At 40.7% G+C, this 17,380-nt stretch overlaps 1 protein-coding gene across 1 annotated transcript in view; it reads right to left on the bottom strand.

The window, feature by feature from the left end:
• PLPPR4 (phospholipid phosphatase related 4) overlaps positions 1-16,091 on the bottom strand; it is a 43,593-nt gene extending 27,502 nt beyond the window's left edge. Inside the window, exon 1 of the mRNA XM_045801709.2 lies at positions 15,870-16,091. Coding sequence (XP_045657665.2) covers positions 15,870-16,091 — 222 coding nt within the window. The remainder of the gene's footprint in view (positions 1-15,869) is intronic.
• Positions 16,092-17,380: the final 1,289 nt, after the last annotated feature.

Genomic DNA, 17,380 nt, shown 5'->3' with positions numbered 1-17,380 from the left:
ATGCATAGATACAAATTCAAACAAGGCAGCGTGATAGAATTCAGCTTCAGAGCCAGGAGAGGCCAGTTTCTCCCTCATTTATTCCACTAGCTTCTGGAATTTGAGGCAAGTCACTTAACCTTTCTGGGCCTCGTCTGTTCTCAGTGAAATGAAGGGCTACTTACTTTGCCATCTAGTTCTAAAAGTATCCATGTGCTGGCATGATCCCAGAGACATTCCACTCATTCCTTTCACATGGTCACTACCTGCTATACAATATCAGGTCTTCGATCTCTATCGTCCGCAAGATTCATTGCATCCTCCACAGTGTTTCTGGCTGATTTTTCTAGAGTTCACATCTGATCATGCCTCTAAGAGTCTCACTAACAACCGAATAAAGCACCAATTTTTTAGAATGGCACTTACGACCTTTTATATTATAGCCTAATCTACCTTTCTTGTTTAATTTTGCTCTGTACCTACTTTCCACTGTCCCAACCCACAAACAGCCTATGTTCCCATTACACTTATGTCTCAAAAGACATTTTCTAGTCTCTGTTTTACATTACATTTTCACATTCGTGTCCCATAAAAATTGTCCTCAAAAGGGTCAAGATGACATGATTTTTTTCTTCCTGAAACCTTCTCCGTGCTCTTCATTCAGAACGGAAGACTCTGACTCCTGTACTCCATATATATCTTATTGTAGGACCTGTTTGTCTGCCTTGGACTATAGCTTTTTTGTATATTACCAGCCCTGGTCTTAAGATTAAGTACTTAAAATTGAGACCTATATATGCCACACAGTGCTCTGAATGTTTTAGGTGTTCAATAAATGTTCACCAAATTTAATCAAAAGAAATCAAGACATTACTATTAAACAGAAAACACGAATGATTTCCTGACAATCCCATAGCATATGTTTTGGGGATGTGGGTGCCAGATACCATGCTTTGCTCTATAACAGATTGCTACATTCGGTTCACAACTTATAAAGTATCTATTGATATTTCCAATTTATAGATGAGAAAACTGAGGCAGATGTCAGTTACATAAATTGTCCACGGGTCACAAAGCTGATGAGTGGGAACCCCCCGATTCTACCCAGGTGCCTGAGTCCAGGAAACATGCTGTCAACTTCTTTGCTCATGGCTCTCAACCTACTTTCCCCTCAACATTGCTGCAAAGGCTGTGATTGCCAAAGGGAAAAGGGTGTTGCAGGGAATATGTGCCATCTTAAAAATTCACCTATTTCTTCACTCTTAAACAGTTTCTCTACCAACCTCTTTAGCTTCCAAACATGAAAATTTATTGTTTTTAGAAAAAAAAATATTTATTTGACCGACAGAGAGAGAACACAAGCAGGGGAGTGGCAGGCAGGGGGAGAAGCAGACTCCCCTGCTGAGCAGGGAGCCCAATGCGGGACTTGATCCCAAGACCCTGGGATGATGACCCGAGCTGAAGGCAGATGCTTAACCGACTGAGCCACCCAGGCGCCCCAGGAAATTGCTGCTTGGGCTCAAATCTACCACCTATCTTTTCTACAGCTCAGTTCACTTTCAGTTACTGAAAGTAGCATTTATTGAGCAGCAATTCATATCTAAAAAGAAAAGAGCTTTTATTGGGTTCTTATGTAGGCATTTCCCCATGAATTATCTAATTTAATGCTCATGACCTCTTTGGGAATTGTAAGATACATTTTGAGAAAAGACGTTGCCCCAGATCCGTTAAACGGCATGCCTGGCTTCTAAGTACCAAGCCAGAGCGGGGAACCTTGTTTGTTCAATTCCGGGAAGCACGAGCCCCACTCCACCCTGCTGCCACTCTGGCACATGTCACCATCTGGCATGAGTCCGGTGCTTTTCAGGAAAGAAAAGCGCCAGGCTTCTGTGGAAATGCCACTTAAGGACAGAGGCGAGAGTTGGCCATGTGTGCGAGGGGTTTCAACAGCGGCACCAAGGCTGAAAAGCGCTAGGCACTTTCAAATCACACTCTTCATCATCTGATATTCCAAGGTCTTAAAGCTCTGCCCGGTGCAGTTTCTCTAATGTAATTCTTTTTTTGGAAATATCTTGAGAACCCTTAATTATATCTTGGGTGTTTTCTGCTCTTGTCTTCACTTTCGTTTTCCCTCTTAAATAACTTCTGGCATGAAATACCAGGGATTGGGGCAGTCTTAAAGCTCCAGATGCTTTCTTGTCCTCAGTGTTTTCTTTGACTCGCTTTCTCCGACGGCACAGAGATGGACCAATGAATGCCTCTGTCATAGCGATTGTCAAATGGGATGGGAGTTGTTCCTTCACTTTTCTCTTTTATTCAATGATATGACCCTTGAGAACAGAGAAATGGTTTTATTCACTTCTCTATCCCCAGGGCCTAGTATAGCAAAGGACATACTCAGTAGCCTCAATGCGGAATAAATACATACTTGGGCAGATGGCTTGACCAGAGATGTTAAGGGTTTTACACAATTCCTGTCGTGTGGTTAATATGATAAAAGAAAAATACCCATGTGAAAAGAGCCTTGCCTACTTCTCTCACAGAACATGCTCCTATCGCAAATTTCTAGAATTATAATAATGATTTTTTTTAAGCATTGAAGAACACAAGAAACTCAAACTAAGTCCTTCAAATAGCAATGGTAGTTAATAGGGACAAGCAACCAGACCTAATACGTGTGTTCGGTTTAATGGGAAAACCCTGTTCTATGTCTTTATATCCAAATATAAATTACATCTTTATAGCTCTAAAAACACTAATTACAATCATTCAATGGTCAAATAGTAAAGTTTAAAATAATAATACATGTCTGTTTTATTACCTGAATATTGATCCAGCATTAGGCTTGGGGTAGTAAGCTTTGTAATCACCAGTTTTAACCTCAGGTTTTGAAGATCTGCTCCTCTAACATAATTAGACAATGAAGTACGTGCATTGTCTTGGAAAGCGTTTTGTTCTTTAAACCAAATTAGACACTAAGACCTGAGGCTGGGGACCTCTACCTCAATTGCTAAAAGTAATTGCTTTTAAATCTTTCTAGAGTAGTAATTTTTTTCCCCTTAGAACATATACCTGACTTTTAAAAATATGGGTACAAGTAGGAATTTAATGCACTAATATTTTCCAGGTGCCATTGAAAGTAGTTTACATTTCTGAACTCATGCAATCCTCATAAAACCTCTTACTGTTATTATTAGGTACTATTATTATCCCCACAGACGAGAGAACTGAGGCATAGACAGATGACACGATTTGTGCAAGATTATACAGCTGGTTAGCTAGATTATAAACTCCAAGAAACCCAGCACCTGAGTTCATGTTCGTGATCACTATACTTACTGCCCTTTGTTAAAACTTCCACTTCCGAACTTTGCCTTCACAAAGACATTGAGAATCAGAAAAAGTAAACTAATATAAAGTACATTTTATCTTTATATACCATGGATCCCTCCCTACAATTTCTGCTGTGATTGGTATCGTGCATGTATTTTTGATAAGTCCTAAAAAGTTAAAATTTTAATATACTTAGATTAAATGACATTTTCACTATTACTTGGATTATTTTATTCATGTAGAGAAAGCATACATATTTTCACCTCTATGGTCTTACAAGGGAAATACATAGTACATTTGGGGTCCAATATGTATTTCCTAATGTGATACAACATAGGAGTAAAAGAAAAATAAATAAACATTGTCATGCAATGTCAAGGAGATGAAATGTAACTAAAAATTACTAAAATTTTGAGATATGGAATAACAAAATCAAAATTCTGATTTTGAGAACTAAAGTGACATATAATTTTATGTTATAAACAGAAATTATAAAATTAGAGACATCAGTCTTTTGAAAATTTTTTTGAGTTGTTTACTAAATTCAGGTACCAAATTTATCGTGTAGGCACTATAAAAGTTTATACTTTTTATTAGGTAATAATTAATGATTTAAATCTTAACAAACATTTATTGAGTATATACTTTGTGGCTGATATATTTTATTTGGCCTATCAATTATCCAGCAAAGGGATTTCTAATCTATTTTTTTAGATAAGAACTTAACAATCTTGAGCCACTCTTCCCTTCAAGCTTGTCTCCTACATACTCAAATATATACTAAAATGCATATTATGAGCCCACCCTCAAGATTAAAGATTTTCCAAGGCTGCTAAGGGTTTTATTTACTTGAATGTATCTGTGAAAGATATTAGTGAATATAAAAGGAATATTGGAGGTAGAATATTAATGTGGGACAGGCCATTAATAACTTTTACTTTCCAATATCTTAAGGGTATGATTAAATTAAGTATAATTGTATCATGTGTTTCATTTTGACATGCATCAAAAAGTCAGATGAATAAATATACATGCCAAATCAAATGTAACCTGGCATACAAGTAGATCTGGCAAAGAGGCGCATTTTTTTAAAAGATTTTATTTATTTATTTGACAGAGAGAGAGACAGTGAGAGAGGGAACACAAGCAGGGTGAGTAGAAAAGGGAGAAGCAGGCTTCTCACTGAGCAGGGAACCCGACGGGGGGCTCGATCCCAGGACTCTGGGATCATGACCTGAGCTGAAGGCAGACGCTTAAGGACTGAGCCACCCAGGCACCCCGAAGAGGCACATTTTATTTTTCAAGTTTTAAATGAATAAATCTAATTACTGCTGGATTGCTTGAACAACACAAAAACCTGGGAAAGTAAGTAGTTTGAACCAAAAGTCAAAGAGCAAATGAGATCGTGTGTGTGTGTGTGTGTGTGTGTGTGTGTGTGCCATTTGGAAGACTTATTAGAGTTTCACCTGGTGCCATGCACGGATCTTTGGAAGGTGGCCCAGTAGGATGGAAATGTCTCTGAGCTAGAGGGACCGTTAGCAGTGTTGTGGCTGATGACATTTTTAAGCAACCTCCCCACACATTTCAAGATGTAGCCATTCATTAGAGATTTGGTTGACCCCTGCTCATATGCCAAGATCTGAGCAGCCTCTGATTTTGGCAACCCAACCATCTGGTCTGTGTAGCTAAGCAGCCATATCTTGCTGTTGAAGAAGGGGAGGTCCTGCCTCACTGCCCAAGCTCAGTGTCTACCCCTCTGTTATGCTTAACTGCCTCTGTCTAGCTTAGAAATTGTTGTCCTCATTATGGTTTTTAATATGGCCTGGAAAATGAAGAAACAACACAAGAGAGGATGTGAGACTGAAACACAGCTCACTAAGGTATTTGTGCTTCTTGGGTCATCTCCTATTACCCATCTTGCCTCTCTGTTATGTTGACCTCTGCAGTCTTAAAATGCAAGGGTGGTGATGGAGGAAGGGACAGAGCCTGTCGAGCCAGGTGGGCTGGGAGCCTTGAAATGAGTGGTCTGTAAAATCTTTTATAGTCCCATAGAGCAGGCATCTTCTGGGAGGTGCTGCACTTGGCCCTTTTTGGACATGTTGGAACACATATCTGGGGGATGAAGTCTTAGCAATTTCTTCCCTTGTTTCTGAACTGGGCTAAAAGGATTACTAGCCTTTGGAATCAGCCAGAGGAGACTGAGGCTGAGGCTAAGACCAAAGCTGAGGCTCAGTACAGTCTCTCTCCCCCTATCTCCATTAACTGACAGATTTCTTGACCAATATGACATTAATGCAACACAAATTTATGAGAGCCTATTATCCACTCCCTGCTGTTTCTATTGCTCTAGAGGTTGGAGTTTTTTTTAAAAAATGGAAAAAAATTAAGTATCTTAATTATCTCCTGGTCTAATTATCTAAAAAGTCACTAGAACCAATATTGTCCATGAAATAACCATATATGCACGAGACTTAAGTATCAAAGAATCTAGCAAATTGAATAAATTTCTTCACACATGTATAACATTCAACTGGAAGCTAGAAACCCAATGAGAACCTAGGGTAGAAAAGTTTCAAAAGTTCATTTCTTTCTGGTATACACTTTACAACAGATTGTTGCCTATCTTTTTTATGTGTTCCCATGGAGAAAACTCACGATCTAAACCCAAATCTTTACAGTTGGAAGCTGTGTTTTAATCACTCAAATCGCAGTTGCTACAGTACAATCATCTTCAGATCATCACACAGGAGGCAAAAAACTTGTTAATTCTTTGGGGTATCCAACTGTCTCAAAAAAAATTCCAGTGAATTTCACCCTAATAGCCTAAGTGAAGTCATTTATTCCCAAAGATTAGATTATCCTTTGATTCATTTTTTCTTGTAGAACATAATTTTTTTAATTTCATAGATGGCTGAAATGAAACATGAGAAAATACCTAATTTGCACTGGATAGCTGCTGCTGAGTTCATATATGGTACCATAGAAATCTAAAAAGATAAGAATGGGAGGATCTCACAGAGTATGGGCCTACCAACATCCTTGGAGTGAAGACTTGCAGAAGAGTGTTACACTAGTATTTGGAAGACGTTCAGTAAATGTGAATTTTCTCCCACTGACAAGGTCAAGTAAGGATACTCAAAGCAAGTGGGTTCCATTTTGTGAGTGTGTGTTTTGGGCGTGTGTGTGTGTGCCTCTATCAATAAAAAATGAGCATGCAATCCAGTAAGCTTTTTAAATGTATTTATATGTTGAAGTGGATTACTTTATCACTGTATGCACATTTAAAACATACCAAAATGTGTGATACCAAAAAATAATAATAATAATAATAATAAGGAGAACAAACTCCTTTCCGGGGAATCTAGTAAAGTCTGAAGCCACATAAAAATTTACTTAGACAAGATGAGGGGTGGGTGGGTATTGGCAAATGGGAAAGAAAAAACTCATTTACTAAGCACTCAGTTTCCATCAGAAATTGCTAGCCACTGTGTATCATTTGTACACAATCACAGTCACAAAAACGAATGTCCCCACAGTATTTTCACCATTTTGCAAATGTGAAAACTGAGACTTGGAGGAAGTGAGTTACTTGCCCAGAGTTTGCTAGAATGTGTGTCTTATGCAACTTCAAGTGTTATCTATGAAAACTAAAATGATGAGTTCTTTGTTTAAATGATACCGCTCCTTGAAGTCAAATCTGAAAAACTCCATAGGTATGCCTTAGATCATAAAATGAGTGTAAGTATAATTAAGAGCAGAGGACTCATATAGACCTTGGAGATTGATTTAATTTTCCATTGTTCAATAATTCAAGAGACAGAGCAACATATTTGATGGAACATTTATCAGCACTTACTATATAAATAAAAACGTCTCCATTAGCTGAAAAAAAGAAAGTTAAGGACAAATTTATGTTCGTGTTAGTGCTGTTTTAGTCCATCCATTCAGTGAAAATTTATTGAAACTGTACTATGGACTAGGAAGTATGCCAGTAATGGTTCCATATTATTGCCACTAACTTGACTAAAAGGCACACAATAAGCAATCAATAGATATTTATTCAATGAATAAATGAACTGTCATGAAGTTACAAACAAATTACACCCTAGTACTTCATTTTAGCACCCCTTTTTTTGGAGACTATTTAATATAAAATCGGTCTCTTTTAGGCTCTGTCCACGTGGGCCCAGTTTCTGAAGCATGATTGGGACTTCATAAAATGGCAGTTTTAGCACTAAGGCAATGACATGGCCCACTCTTTTGGTGAGGACATTAAATTGTAAACAACACATTCACACGTAGTTCCATGTTCCCACTCCCAAGTAACAATCTGCTAAACAAACTAATACCTCATTTACCTTCTCCTGTAAATACATCCTTTTTAATTACCTATATTTCTCCCTCTCTTTAATTTATACGTCAGTGGTCTAAGGCCAGTTCTGGAAAAATATACAGAAGCCATCTTGTTACAGCAAATAAGGAAGCAATTATCCCCCTTTATGTTGAGTTAACATAAATGTTTTGTGATTTGAAAACAACCAAAGAATAATGGAACTACAGGGCAATTGATTCAGTGTCTAATTACTGATAGGAAAAACACCTCCACATTAATTGTGTCAAAATTAACATTTCTGTCCTTGGCTTCCATATTCCCAAATCCACTTGACCATGAGAAAATTATTGGAAGTACATTTCTCAGCTAATTAATTCTAGAAGAAACCATAGAAGCTAAAATGCTCATAAATAAACAGACATTTCACAGTCTAAATACAAACTTCTTTTTTTTTTTCTTTTGCCCAACACAGGAGCATAGTACTACTTGGGTTTTAGGCAATTCTTGGAGTCTCAGTTACTTCCTTTGTAAAATTAATATCTACTGCTCAGTTGTATTTAAAGGATCAAAAAAAGGCAATATATGTGAAAAACTACATTACACTATAATAGAAAACTCAGTTGTTTTGTTACTGATGATGTAAATTATATTCTTATTCCTTCAATGTTTCCTCTTTCCTTTCCTGTCTATCAGAGACCTCATGTCAAAGGAAGCAATTGTGAAACTATAGGTGGGCAATTAGGCAATGAGAAAGAAAAACATCACTTCCAAACTTACAATCTTTAGCAACCATGCTTTTCAAAGAGCCTAACAATTTGGAAAAGCAGAAGATCATTCACAATTGCTTTAACACGTTGACTAACACAATGCGATGTCATGAAACGTGCACCCTAGGTCTCGAGATACAACTTTCAAACAACTAGCACAATTTGTTCACATGTAGAGTTGGAATGACCTGTATTTTAAGTGTTATAATCCAGGGGGGAATTTTCTAATATGAGGAATTCTAGAAATAGTAATAATTAGGACCGAGCACTAGAACAGGAGGCAGGAGGCTCAGGTTCTATTCCCTATCTGATTTGATATTAACCAGAGTGTGTCTTTAGGTAACTCAGTTAACCTTTTCAAGCCACAGTTTTCTCATCTTTGATAGAGGAGCCAAACCAGGTATTCTTGGGGTGCTTGATTTTATTAGACTTAATTCTGTAATACATTTCCTCACTTTCTTTTTTTAATTAGAGGTTGCCTGAAAAATAGCCTGGGCTGTATACATACCCTAGAAGGAAATCTGCTGTGCGTAATATCTGTAATACATTCCCAACATAGACACCTACAGTTGTGCCTTCAATGCTTTGTATTTAACAAGACAGCTTAGATGACCCAAATGCCTAAAGGAGTCTCCATGGTTTGTTCACATGCACTTCACACCTACTTTCTATTTTCTCATGCATCTTCTCCTAATCCCCACCACGGCCTGGCCTCTCTCTGTTTCTGTTAGCTCTTTGGGATTCCTTCTTCCACAGACCTGCAGATTCTCCTTCGCTAAGCTTTATTTCAGTACCAACCCCTCCTCTTTCCATCCCTAGCTGCTTGTTCATTTGGTCTCCATGGGAGACTCATGGGTGCCCTGTGCCTTCCCAAAGGAAGTGCCTTAGCCCATGGAATGGGAGAATATATTTGCAAATGACACTACAGATAAAGGACTGGTATCCAAGATCTACAAAGAACTTCTCAAACTCAATACACGAGAAACAAATAAACAAATCAAAAAATGGGCAGAAGATATGAACAGACACTTTTCCAATGAAGACATACAAATGGCTAACAGACACATGAAAAAAATGTTCAAAATCATTAGCCATCAAGGAAATTCAAATCAAAACCACACTGAGATACCACCTTACGCCAGTTAGAATGGCAAAAATAGACAAGGCAAGAAACAACAATTGTTGGAGAGGATGTGGAGAAAGGGGATCCCTCCTACATTGTTGGTGGGAATGCAAGTTGGTACAGCCACTCTGGAAAACAGTGTGGAGGTCCCTTAAAAAGTTAAAAATTGAGCTACCCTATGATCCAGCCATTGCACTACTGGGTGTTTACCCCAAAGATATAGACGTAGTAAAGAAAAGGGTCATATGCACCCCAATGTTCATAGCAGCAATGTCCACAATAGCTAAATCATGGAAGGAGACGAGATGCCCTTCAACAGATGACTGGATTAAGAAGTTGTGGTCCATATATACAATGGAATATTACTCAGCTATCAGAAAGAACGAGTTCTCAACATTTGCTACAACATGGATGGCACTGGAGGAGATAATGCTAAGTGAAATAAGTCAAGCAGAGAAAGACAACTATCATATGATTTCTCTCATCTATGGAACATAAGAACTAGGATGATCGGTAGGGGAAGAAAGGGATAAAGAAAGGGGGGGTAATCAGAAGGGGGAACGAAACATGAGAGACTATGGACTATGAGAAACAAACTGAGGGCCTCAGAGGGGAGGCGGGTGGGGGAATGGGATAGGCTGGTGATGGGTAGTAAGGAGGGAACATATTGCATTGTGCACTGGGTGTTATACGCAACTAATGAATCATCGAGCCTTATATCAGAAACCGGGGATGTACTGTATGGTGACTAACATAATATAATAAAAAATCATAAAAAAAAAAAAACAAAACGAAGTGCCTTTTTAGGCAGACAGATACCCTGTCATCTACACTTCCAGGTCAGGATTAAATCACTTCCTGTGACTAGGAGATAGCACTAACCGAGCCAAGTTCGGTAGCCAAATAAAAGAGAAAAACTTTATTCCACAACTCAGAGGGAGCCCCCACCAGACATCTTTCAAGGACCTGCCTTTAGATACCATGAAGCTAGCCCAGGCACGGCAGAGGCCGGTATCCCCACCCCACTACTTTGTTAACATCTCGTAGAGCATGAGTGAGTGGGAGCCGTGGGATGGCAATGCGAGAGTGAGAGCACCAGCACTCAGACCCTGGCTGCTTCTCTTCATTGACATTTAGCTCTCTGAGCTCCACTGTGCTGATTTAAAACGTAAGGATAATAATCCTTTCTCAATACGACCTCAACACAATATTAATAGTACCTTCTAGGGTAGTTCTCAGGATTAAAGATAATGTATGGAGAGGGTCTGTCCCATAAAGGAGGACTGAAATTGATTATTCTGTTTTATTACTATTGTGTTGTTGTTATTAATCTCCTCTGAGGTTGGTAGAAGCCAAATGTTTTGGGTTTTTTGTTTTTGTTTTGTTTTTTTTTTTTCCTGTTAGAGAAAAGTAGACCGCAGAACATTATGAGTGACTTGACCGTGGACACACAGTGGGATGGTGATGGTGCCCAGAACAGCACAGAATTCCCTAATAGCGGGTTCCGCATATTTACCAATACTTGGTATTTGTGGAAATGTCCTCATTTAGTCTCTCCAAAACTTAGGAATCTATTCTCTATTTCCTTCTGGTTTTTCACCAGAGGACTTTGTGCACTGTGACTGGAAGAGAGGAGGAAAAATTTGTCAGCTCATCTCCGTTGGCAGGGTTTGCAGGACTACTTTGAGCAGACTATTTCGCCATGCCATCCAGAAAAGGGAAAAGCCTCCAGCTACTATTTTGGTATGTGCAATGCAGAAATGTGATTTTGTACTTCTTATTGATGCCAAAGTTTATGGAGAAGGAAGTAAGCGAGCTATATTTCCCAGTGAGAAGATCAAATGAGTTATATAATTTTTCATACACATCATGAGCTAGAGCAGAAATCTTGTGAATTAAGGTTTGCTACAATTAAGAATCTGCGGATACTTTCCAGCAGGAAGAAAACAAAATTCAGATTAGCATTTTATCAGGACACCAGAATGTCTGGGCATGGTGTTCAGACTGACCTAACCAGGGTATCTGTGCTCAAACAAAGGCTTCTGGAAGTTCTCCAGGTAGGTCAGCAACTGAGAAACAATGGCTTTTACTCTTTAACCCACTGTCTGGTTACCAACGCTACAGTAATTAACCTGTGTTAACAAAATCCTGAAACATAGCCATTGTTAAGTACAACATTCAAACTAGCGAACACTTTCTGTATAATTTCAAGTTTGTTGTGTTTGAAATATTCTGAATCTGGGATCTTCAGATACTGCTATTTGATGCTTAATGGCAAGAGAGGATAGTCTCACTCGACCTGGGTTTGTGCCTGTCTATGTGTGCAGTTGTGTGGGTGTGTGTAGAAAAACAAGAATTTCAAAGGATCTGTCTCTGTGTCCAAGATCAAGACCTCCAGAACAAGAACATTAGATTAGTAATAAAAGTGTATGCCATAAAACAGAACATTTAAATGAAAAGAAGCTCTTTCCCATTTATTTATTAAGAACTTATACCTTTTTGGCTTAAAAGGTGTTTGTCATTTGTTTATATTACCCACTGAATTGATGTGACCTCATACCTTTGAACAGGATGACTAATGAGAGCAAAATGGTGAGTCTGAGCGCTATGATGACGCCTTGTATAAAGGAAGTGCATGAGGCACACATCAGCCTTATCCCATGTGATGTCGGGTGATTAAGCCTGAGAGACCTTTACTGATTCTAGGTGTGCTACCGGCTGCAGTTGCCACTGTAAGTGATACAACCATCAGTTGGAGAGTGCTTTGGAACTTTTAAAAGCAAAAGAAACCTTTTCTTCAGTGGAACATTCCTTTTTAACCTGCTTTTCTGTTCAACCTGATAAGGCCTTGGATAGTCTTGTTTGAGAGTTCCTTTCAAGTTGAACAGTGCAAAATTAACAAACTCGTTCCTAGAGTGAGGTACTGTGCTGGAAATCATCATGTGTTTTTTGAAATCACCATGTAATATTAATGTATTTAATTACTGTCAGCCATAAACCCTTTCATCAGCAGACAGTTGGCAGCATAAACCACAGATGTAAGAGAAATGAGTTCTCTCCATTAATTTAATGTTTGCTTAACATTGAGTTTGGTGGTGAACTGGGACAAGAATCCTTAATTTTAATGGCTGAACCACTTAACCCAGCGCCCACAAGAATGTAATTTCCACCCTCTGACATTCTGCCCCTGGACTGCCAGGGTCTCCTCTCTTTCTCTGTACCTGGTCATGGGGACTTGTTGAAGGGACCCTAGCCGCTAACTAGTGAGTCAGTATGGGGAGTGGACACTGCCCACCAACCCTGTGGGCGTAGAGGCTCCCTGTGGAGGGGGAACTCAGCTGAGGAAGTCGGTCTGTTATCAGGCAAAATGGTCATCTTTGTCGATGTGCCCTTATTTGAAACTACATATCCCTATGTTTACTAGTGGGAAACCATAGGCAGCAACTTTGCCCATTTGAATACTCTTTCAGCGAGTCGAGAGAGACAGTTGGTGCGGTGGTTAGGACCCCATGCTCTAAATCAACGCCCAGCTCTACTTCTGACCTTGCTTTGCAAACCCCGGGCAAGCTGTTCAGTTTCCATGAGTTTCTGTTTCTTCTTCTCTGAAACATAGATAATAATGGCATCTTTCTTAATGAGAACCTTTGAAAACTGAATGAGATGGTGCAGGAAAAGCATTTAGCTTACTTTATTCTTAGTATCTAATAAGTGCTTCATAAATGGTTGCCATTATTACTGTACAAACTGTACAAACAAATAGCATTCCGTTGGTTACTCTCTCCATTCCTGTCCATTAAAATAGGTCCATTTCAGGAATGCTCTGGAACCCCAACCACCTCTAGAGAGTGGGAAGGAGGTGGGGGCTTAAATTATTGTCTGAAGTTATCAGAGAAAGGCTTGAGATACAGGATTTGGGCTGATCTGTGATGGAAGATTCACTCACGCTTCACTTTTCCATTTTAATTACTAAGGTCTTGGGAAACTATGCTATAAAACAAAGTGTCATTATTCTAGAGCATTCTACTGACATGTTAATTCCTGCTATTTATTCAGCCTCCAAAGGAGATATAAAGCTCATTCTCACTGGCTTCAAAATGAGTCATTCCAAAGAAGCTTGGTAGTGAATCCTGTCAACCCCTTAAGTAATTGGTGTACTAATGTCTTCTCCAATTTTCTAGAGGCTCTTTAGCGGTCCATCATGCATTGAAGTTTCAGGGAGGTAATTTGCAATCCAATTTTTGTGGCTCTCACTTTGAAATCTGTTACGCCCAGGATATAATGTCATTAATGCTCATTCAAACTCCATGCATAGTCTTCAAGTACTTATTCTATAGAGCTCGCCCTGCTAAGGAATTTGTAGAGGGTTATCTGAATGGGTCAAAGAGAACGTAATGATTTGCGGCTATTTCCACTCATGGAAAAGAAGTGACATTTGTGAGATGTTTGTTCCTAAGACACATTTCAAATGCATTATGAGGCATTTTTACTTATAAAATTTTAGATTAAAGGATATGTATGTACCCCTGTGAAAGGTACTTCAAAAGTGCACACATAGACTCTTTAATTCTCTGGTTTGCATCCTCTTTCATAAAAGTGTTTTCCTTGAAGCCCTACAGCTGCAATCCATATGAGGTCAGCTTCTAGCTGACCTCAGGTGTGCTCCATCCTGGAGGTGGAACCCAGAAATGAACTGATTTCTCCTAGAACACACAAGGGGTCCAGACATGGATGAAAGTGCTTTAGTATAAAACCACAGTGGCTTAGCAATGCGACAAGTGGACGGACATGATTTAGCTTAAAGTCAGGGATCCCATTTTCTTTCTATTTATTTTCCCTTTTTCATCATGGAATCTTCTGCTGCCCATATTTTTCTGGAGAAAACTATTATCTTTCAACAAAATTATCTAAATTATGACCTCAAAATCCCTTGTGAAAGAGAAAGGGCAAAAATAAATGAATCCACTAATTACTTTAAATAAACAGGAAACCTCTTTTCTTTTTCTTTCCTTCTTTCTTCCTTTTCCCCCTATGGGTCATGGATGAAGGAGTCACCCATCATTTTTCTGAGACTTATGCAAGTCACATACATCTTGCTTAAAACCGAAACCATTTTTAGAATTTGGGACACCTAAGAGAAATTTGCAAATTTGTCCTCTACAAGAACAATCTGACAATGTCCCTTCCCCCAAGGTTCAAGGCAGTGGCTATCCCTCAGTACAGATAAGCCTCACCATCATCAAATACAGAATCTATCTGTACTTGGAAGTGCTAGACCTCCATATTTGGCTGAAAAGACAGCCAATGAAGGGTATTTATAATTAAGCAACAGTCCAGTATTCTCTTTTGCAATCCAGGTTTTAATTATAGAACATAATTGAATGACTAAAACCATCTAATTTCTCTAAACCTATCCAATGCATCTCTTTTCTACCTATGACTTAATAAATCTCTTTCCTAAAAAATGTCTTCCTAATGCAATGGACCACGGGGCATGGAATCACTGTACCTATCAGTCTTTGTAACCCTCCCATACAAATTGTTCCTTTCTTAAATACTGCATTTTGGTAAGTTGGAGGTTCATAATGATTACATCTGCATGTTAATTGTTTATCTGTAATACTGATCAGCACAAAATAAATGTACATGTAGAAATCATGCAAAAGCAGATGGTGTCACATATTTTAAAAATATTATACATACATATATGCATACATACACACATGTATATGTATAATTTTTGTTAGCCATGGATAAGAGCCATAGATTGATGCCTAGAGATGCAGACCCAATTTTAGAAGCAGATGTGAGCACCATAGTAATTATAATAGGGGAACGGTCTTTTTTCTTGTTTTTTTTTTTTTTTAATAAAGCAGTGAGTAATTCTAAAGCTTTATAAACATCCACTGACCTCATACATTCTGAGCATGGCTGTGTGCATTTGCATTCTTACCAAAAGCTCACAGAGTTCTAGATACGTACTTGGAGACTGAAAACAGAAATCCCGGAATATCGGCATCATGGCCCCTGTGGGCCACGGACGCTGTGCACACCGGCTGCACAGGAGGGCCAGGAACTAGCCCCACACTCACTCACACAGGTATCTCTTCCCTGCAGGCCACCCAGCAGCGACACCACCAGTGATAATCACCCCCGGCTGGCAGACACTCACAGGCACACTCGGGGGAGCTCCGGAGAAACCTAGGGGAAGGGGCGGGAGGGGGGGATGGTCGGGCATTTAGGGCAGCGGCGTGCACCCCGGCACCGTCCAGGACCCGAATTCGCTCCGGAGCCGCCCGCAAGATCTGCATTAGGCCAAGGAGCCGGACCAACTCACCTCCACGAAATAAAAGCAGGGCAAGAGGGTCACGCTGTCCTTGATCACTTTGCCCTTTGGCCTCTCCTTCGCCGACATCCCGGCCGCCTGCCCGAGTCCGCGTCCTCCCCCGGGCGAGGTGTGCACGGCGCAGCCGAGGCGAGCTGCCTTCTCCAGCCGCAAGCGCCCGGCGCCGCTGATGTCACATTCCCCGCGGGCACCGCTAGAGCCAGCGCGTTGCATGCAGCGCCCCCGCCTCTCCCCGCCCCTCTTTGCAGCAACCCGGGCAGGTCCCCTTCCTCCCCCTACCCTGGCCCCCCGCTCCCGGTTTTGCTCCACCGAGAGACGTCCAGCTCCCTCCTGCAAGCTGTTGCTGCAATGGCTTCCCCCTCGCTGCCACCCTCCCTCTGCTCTCCACCTCCCTTGCCAGGCTCCGCGCTGTCGGAGCTTGACGTCAAGAATCGGAGAAGGGGGGACGCACCCCTGGATATTGCAGCAGTGAGGCTGAGGAGCTAAGACACCCACGCCCCCTGGAAAGCCTCCTGGGCTACTGGAGGCGCTTACTTAAGGATCGCTGGAGAGCAGAAGCCCAGCTCCTGCGCACTGACCCACAGCCTGAACACAGACCTTTACCTGCGTGGAATTAGAACTTGGATCCCACACTGAAAAGCAGGCCTTGGTGGGAACTTACTGAAAGCTGGCTGCCATTCAGGAATGACGGCCCCTTCTGAGGGAGGGTTCCCTGCCTAGGCGACTCCCTGGCTCCCTACAACACCTTCCTGCGGATAAACACTGTCACCTGTCTGGGAATGGTGAGGGTTCCCTGCATCAAGGGAGGCCCCTGTGTGGGCATCCTCACTGAGCCCAAAGGCCAGGGCGTGTTCTAACCGCATCATCACACCTCCGGAGCAAAGCCAACATCGCAACTGTAATAGGAGGCACCTCTTCAGACACAAACAATCTAGAATAAGTCCTTCACCTTGTTGACAGTGAGCTTGGTCGGTCTCAACTTTGTGATTATTCTGACCAACCTAGAAGGGTCAAGTGATACAGAGGAGAAAAATAGCCAGCAAATATAAAACACTGTATATACTGTATTATACTAATAAAGATAACCCACTTCCATGATCACGTGCCCCAGTCTCTTCAAGGTCTCCATTTCAAGCATGTGACTGCCAACGCCAACATTCCCACTCCAATTCCAATTCGCTCATGACCTCATCTAAACAGTGACCTCTCAGATGCCCCTGCCTCCAAATACCATCGCACTGGGGGCTGGGGGTCAGCCTAAGAATTTTGAGGGTCCGCAGAAAGTCAGTGCACAGCACACTCCAGGAGATCTTTGGCAGCATGGAGACATCTGGTCCACCGATGTCCACACTTCACTGGCCCTACCACCGTATGGCCTCAGTTTCTTGGGTTCCAGAGCCCAGCTGTACAAACCTTCATTTCCTCCTCCCTGTGCACCACACTTGGCAAGCAAAATCCTAGCCCCAATTAAACCCGATTCTCTGCCCTTGCCAGAGCAACTG

The sequence above is a fragment of the Ursus americanus genome, chromosome 12 (assembly GCF_024610735.1).
Source record: "Ursus americanus isolate L20-20 chromosome 12, mUrsAme1.1.p, whole genome shotgun sequence".
Classification (NCBI taxonomy): domain Eukaryota; kingdom Metazoa; phylum Chordata; class Mammalia; order Carnivora; family Ursidae; genus Ursus; species Ursus americanus.
This window is presented reverse-complemented; position numbering and strand designations above follow the sequence as displayed.